A 6,482-nucleotide genomic window follows, 5' to 3' on the forward strand; every position below is an offset into this window, starting at 1 on the left:
GGGGTGCGGGGCTGGTGCGGAGGGCGCGGCTGGGACGCGTTAGCAGGTGGGAGCGGGGGCAGGTCTGAGGTGAGTGAGCCCCGGGACCCGTCTCTTCCCACTCCCCTCTTCTCCTCAGCTGTGCCCTGGCGGGGGAGGGAGGGAAGAGCGAGCGGAGCTCGGCTGCTGTGCAGTAGCCGCGCTGAGGAGCTGGGCTCACATGTTACAAACAGAGCTTTGCTGGGGGCCTGCAGGAGCCTCCCCAACATCCTCTTGCTTTCCCCCTGCTCTTCGTGTCGCTTCGTTATCGCAGGCTGAAAGACTTGGCAGCCGCAGTGTCGCTTGAGGTGCCCGGGGGGGGGCGGAACGCGTCCTGCCGCCCTGGGGTCACTGCCCCCCCGCTCCCCCTCCCCCGGCAGGTCTTGGAGCATCATCCGAGCTCATGTTTATCCCTGTTTTCTAGGATCCAGGGGAAGGTTGTTCCTTTTCTCAAGGTCACACAGGAGGCTAGTGCCAAACACGTCTATCCAATCCGAATTAATTTTTGTCATTCCCTATAAAGCAAGTGCGGATTGTTTGATGCGGTAGATGTTGGAGTTGTGCCAGCACTATAATTACCCCGTGACAAGGTGGCAGGATTAGGGATATGGGAGGGTTCTCTGATGCCAGAAAGGCCAGGCAGCCATTGAAAAGAGAAGTGGAAGAAGTGGAGCTGGGCCAGGCAGCTGAGCCGGCAATATATGAGGGAAATAAGCAGCAACTGAGGTAAGGCAGTGCAGTGTACAAGGGAATGATGGATGGCTGCTGTGATACTACTTACAGTACAATAAAAGCTTTGTCTTGATTGTTTTTTCCTTTTTTTTTGACTGCACTATCATTTTGAAGGGGGTGTGATTCAGCACAGCCTAGTTTTCTTCTGTTCCAGTGATTCAGTGTATTTATAATTTTTAGATATTGTTATTGATATTCTAACAGTTTTAATATTGTATTGTCTGTACATTATCTTTCCAAAGTTCTTCTGTGACCAGCAGAACAAACTGATACCCTAGCTATCAATGTCCTTTAAACTGTAAGCCACTGCCATATGATGTTACCCTGAACCCTTCTCTGTCCCAGGGAGAAATCCCATTTTGTCAGTCCCATGGGGAAGCAATGGTACGTGCCAGCTGTCTTTCTGATACCTTTTGGTGCTGCCAAGTGGCTCATGTAACAACATGTTCTACCTACTTTTCAGCAAGGGCATTAATTTGAGCCTTCCTTTTCTGTTGGAGTCCCAGCTTTCAGAGAAGCTGGATGGGTTTAGTTGTCTCTCAGACGTTTTTTACTCCTATTTCAAATTGCCTGGTGAGCTGAAAAGTTAAAAAAGTTACAGGGTGGACTCATAGACTAAGTTAAAAATACAGAAAGTGGTTGCATTCTGAAATATGGGTACAATTGTTGTATGGGCATTTTATTAGGTCCACCTTAGAACTGTGGAAAACAGCAGGTGAATTAAGAGAGTTCAGTATAAAGTGCTCAGCTGCTGTACTGTGTTCAGCAGCAGTGAGGAGGACATGTGAGCTCATTTCTGTGAACCCCTGTCTGCCAGACAACCGCCAGAGGCAGTGAGCTTTGGCAGCCATGTTAGGTAAGGGCAGCAAGATGCCACAGTGGTGGCCATCCTTTTTCCTGGCAGGAAGTCATAGCGGTTTGCTGATAGCCATCATAGCTGAGGGCAGAAACAGCCCGCTCTGCAGCCATCTTGGGTAAGGGAAATGGAAGGGAGGTGACTGTCACATCTGTCCTCTAATGAACTGATTTCTGAGTCCGGATTATGAAATACAGCAGAGATTCTGTGGTCTTAATGACTTGATGAAAAATAAGAACTTCTGCTGAAGGAAGTTTGTTGGGAATTCTAAGGTAACTGTAACTGACCAGAGAAGAAGCATCTTTCTAGGGAACTCGGTGCCAAATTTCTGAGTATTGTGGAATGGTGATCCAAAAGGTTACCAAAATATTAATAATATACCTCAGATTGTCAGTGGGGAGTTGTTGGGAACCAGTTGCTCAGTGGGAGATGGAGACTCCAAAGAGATTGCTGCGTTTGGAATTAATGAGGCATACAACATAGCAAAAGCTGAAGTTTCTAGAATGCAAATTAAGATGCAAACTGATAATAAAGCCAGAATAAAAAGGTAAGAAGAAAGTAGGAGATGCAGTTTTCTACTGAGTTCTCATCTGAAACTCACTAATCAGCAATTTACTAAGTCAGTTGCTCATTGAATTTTGATAATACAACAACTTCTATGTATAATTGCACTTCTTTAAGCATACTGAATTTTGAAATATGACAGTCTGTAAAGGCATTTACTGCTACATAAGCAATATGGAATCATATAGCAAAGTTTGAACTGTTACTTATACACTAGTGTTGTATCTTTTGCAAAACAAACTTGCCTCAGAACTACCTTCTGATACATTCAGAATCACACTGAACTGTCAAAAACTAAGGAATTATTTCAGAGCACTAGGTTCATTTTTCTGGAGCTATAGTTGTGTTAATTTTAATGTTAACACTACAGAAATGTAGTGCACAGCAGTTTCTTCATGTCCACTGTAGGACTGGAGGGAGGATGAGCTGCATGGTATGTCAGACTAACTAGCTTAGACCAGTATTTGCTGATCTATAGTTGCTTTGGAGATGCTGTGACTAAAAATGTAACCTTTTTTCTTAAGTAGGAGAAGTGGTCTCACAGAGTAAGCTAAGCAAGGAATGGCAAGATTATTGTGATGATCCTACAACTTGTTGAAATATTCTGGCTGCAGTTCTTGATAAAATTCATGATATTCTGTGTCTGCGTGATAGCGCCTGTTGCTGGAGAGTCACAGGCGTAAATAGTGTGGTTGCAATGCATGTCAAGACAACAACAATCCAGTTGGAATTTTTTGATACCTGTTTGTTTCAGGAGCTGCTGAATACATACCCATTCTACAAATGTGTTCTCTAGTAGTGTGTTTCTCTCCATGCTGGTGTATCATGAGAAAATAAATGGAGCAAGATCATGTCCTCAGAATGGTGATCATTACCAGAAAACAACAAATATTTTCTAAGAGGTTATTTGCTGTTTTCATGATGGCATTGAGAAAGAACCAGATTATCCTAGATTAAGAAAGATCATAACACAAAGTCTGTAATACATCAAAAAGCTGATTTACGTTTCAGTTTTAATTACAAACTTTGCTGCTTGTGGCAGTGATCACACAAAGTCCTTTTTATAAGCTCATTAAGTTACTCAGCACTTACTAGGACTTTATACTCTCCACTATTCTTGTTGAAAAATTTCATTCAAAACCTTATTTCTCCAATTATTAGAAAATTTATGCAAATTATTAGCCTGGATTTATTGAAAGTTTGTTATTGTAGCACTACTGTTGTTTCAGACTTCTTTTCCATTCTTGATCTTTTGACACTCCAGTTATATCAAGAACAATTGCATTATCTTTCAACATTAATTTTGAAAGAATAAACAACTCAGCTGGTTTAATCCTCTTTTGTCAGCTAGATTCTCCATTTACCATATTTTTATTCCCTGTTCCTATTCCTAGTTTGCATTAAGCTTATTAAAAGATACTTGTACGCACTATACAAATGAGTGTCTTTCTAACATATCAGAAAATTGTATCAGTGTAGTATACATAGCAAGCATACACAGAATGTAGTCTTTATATATTAAATACATGCATATTTATACAATTATATATTATATATACTCTATCCTATTTATGTATACATTGCATAATGTGTTGGTAATATAAATATATGGTATGTATTAATAATTATAGCATAAAATGTGTGCTCTTACTACAGCATAATATATAACTAATTTTACATACAATGTTTCTTAGTTTCTAATGAAATTAGGTACATTGGTGTATCTGGCATTTTCATTGCTTTTTCATTTTACCAGAACATAGTCATAGTTTAGCCAGATATTAGTTGCTTTTCTATTAATATGAGACTGACTTTTTGAAATGTTTAACGATTTCTTTGGCTGTCAGAAAATAAGTATGACATTTATGTTGTTTGATTGTTTGTTTAAAATAAAGGTATCTGTTACACCAGATCTAATTTTCAGATACAAATGAAGTATTGCTTCAAATTGAAATCTCAAGGCAGGGGGCAGAGGGGGGAAAGGTGAGATGAGAAGAAGATGTTTATCCAATTATTTGGTGTTATTCAGTGTATATGAACGGTCTGCACAGTCGCTCCCTACTGAAGCTGATGGAAATTGGCCAGCCAGCAGCCAACACAGCATTTGCTGCTACCTGATAGAAAGCATCCTGCTGAGAGAGGTGGGATAGAACAGCAGAGATGGCAGCTGTAGGAGAGAGATAGAGGATGGAAGAAAGCAAGATAGGCTCAAATGCTGAACGGTTTTGGCACTGCAGAATCTGGCTGTTCTGTGCTGGCCTATACTTGTTACTGTTCCAGCATCTGAGATCACAGGGGATGTTTTTACTAGAAGATACTCATGTCAGACCCTGCCAAATATTTATATGGACAGATTGGTCTCTTTCTGCAAAATTAAGATGATGTTCATAGAGCTCTGTAAGGGCAAATTCCGTATGCAGAGCCCTACTGTTCCATGAGACTGTACTGCAATTAGGAAAAAAGCATTTTCAGTGAAAAGATTCCCAGCTGTAAAGTCTGTATTTTGTCCTGCACTGATATGCTCCTTGAAAGAGAAAGCAGCCTCCGTTTTTCTATATCTTACAATTTTAAAATACACGCAGAAGTATTTTTATTCTTAAACAATTGACATCCTTTGTCAACCGAGGAAACTCATGTATTTGATATTAATAGGTGAATAGGTGAATCTTCCTGAATTTCTTTCGTTAGTGATTAGGATTATTTCTACTAGGTGAGAATCCCCTTTTTTTAGTTACTTATTTCTCAAAGATGGTGTCTCTACTTTTTAAATTTCATCCTGCTAAAAGATTACTTCTGTTAAGCATCAAGTGGAAATAAGTTATTGTTTATTATTTGCTTAACAAAATAAGCAGAGAGTATAAGTCTTAAGTACTTTACTCATCTTATTTTACTTGAATGTATTTATACTTGTTATTCACATGAAAACTTACAGGTAGAGGCCAGCAAAAACTAGAAGGGAATGCATTATCATCAATAGCCAAAATTTTGTTCTTCCCATGATAGCAAGAATGTAAATAAGGGAAAGTATAAAAATGTAAACAAGGGAAGACTTGTAAGAAGCTGTGAGATATCTTTTCTTAAACCAAGTAATAAAAGCTTTTTGCCAGGCCCTGTTTTAGCGCTTAAATGGAAACTGCAAAAGAAACATGACTGCACAATCATTTTTCTGAGCTTAACCTGATGAAGCTAAATCTTAGTCATGTTTTATTTTAGATGGTAATGTTTTACAGAAGTCAGGCATTTACTGTTGGAAGTTTGTGAGTCTTACGTGGCATCGTTTTAAAGATACCTGAAGCAGCTAGAGACAGTGAGAGCCTTCCTGTGCTGAGAGCCTGCAACAACTCATGTTGCACACTGCATAACCCCATATCTTGGTTTATATCTCAAGTTCACCTTGCCACTAATGTCTTATGATAACCAAAGGCTGCTAGATCTTAAATTATTACAATGATAATTTTGTGTATTATAATTTTGTCTGAATTATATGCTTGTTCCTCCTTTGTCTAGGAAATTACTATAATGATCAAAGCACACTCATTTCTAGCAGTTTGGTTTTGACAGATAAACAAATGTTGTTAATGGGTCTTAAGGAATCAGTGCATCTAGAGTTGCAGATTTTCTATTAGGTATGTATAGCTGTGGTATCTTGGGTTTAATATTTACAACTGCTACTGGGAAGAACAGGCATGTAGTAATTCAGGCAACCAGCCTGTCTGCATCTGCTGCAGTTGAAGCTGTTCTGGTAGCAGTCAAGCAGAAGCCTGGTGTGATTAACTAAACAGAAGTTACAGGCCAGGAGGGGAGCAGTGCTGATTGTTTAATAAAGTAACTGTTTAGCACTTTTAACTCCCCGAAAAAAAAAAACTGCTGAAATATTCATGGGCCCTGGGCTGTGCTAAGAGAGTATTTGAAAGCTCTTACATTATTAAATAAAGAGGTTGGTTTTGGCTGAGGCACTAAGATAGGTTTTAAGAGATTAGGATGCTTTCGTTTAGATCATTCCAATTCCCTGTGCAGTCCGGGGTAAATTTGCCCGTCAGCCCGTGGGATATTTCCATCTGACCGATGCTCAGCGTTGGGCAGGACATGGGGCAGACGTGCCAATTAATGAAGCGATAACCTCTGCCCAGATGCTCATTTCAGCGACACGGCAAACGGGAAAGGCTCTTTGCCCGCAGGATGCCGCTTGCAGAAGTCACGCACACGCACCCTCCCGAAGCACCAGCGGAGATGGATAACCCGCCCCTGGGGGCAAAGTTACCCACCGCCATCTCCCGAGGGAAAGGACAGTACCCGCCCGTGCCCCAGCCAG

The 6,482-nt window shown here is 40.5% G+C and overlaps 1 protein-coding gene across 1 annotated transcript in view; it reads left to right on the forward strand.

Moving 5' to 3' along the window:
- Positions 1–6,349: 6,349 nt before the first annotated feature.
- DENND6A (DENN/MADD domain containing 6A) overlaps positions 6,350–6,482 on the forward strand; it is a 20,617-nt gene continuing 20,484 nt past the window's right edge. Inside the window, exon 1 of the mRNA XM_009996680.1 lies at positions 6,350–6,469. Within this exon, the coding sequence (XP_009994982.1) occupies positions 6,350–6,469 (120 nt within the window). The remainder of the gene's footprint in view (positions 6,470–6,482) is intronic.

The sequence above is a fragment of the Chaetura pelagica genome, unplaced genomic scaffold (genome assembly GCF_000747805.2).
Source record: "Chaetura pelagica isolate M959 unplaced genomic scaffold, ChaPel_1.0 scaffold914, whole genome shotgun sequence".
Lineage (NCBI taxonomy): Eukaryota > Metazoa > Chordata > Aves > Apodiformes > Apodidae > Chaetura > Chaetura pelagica.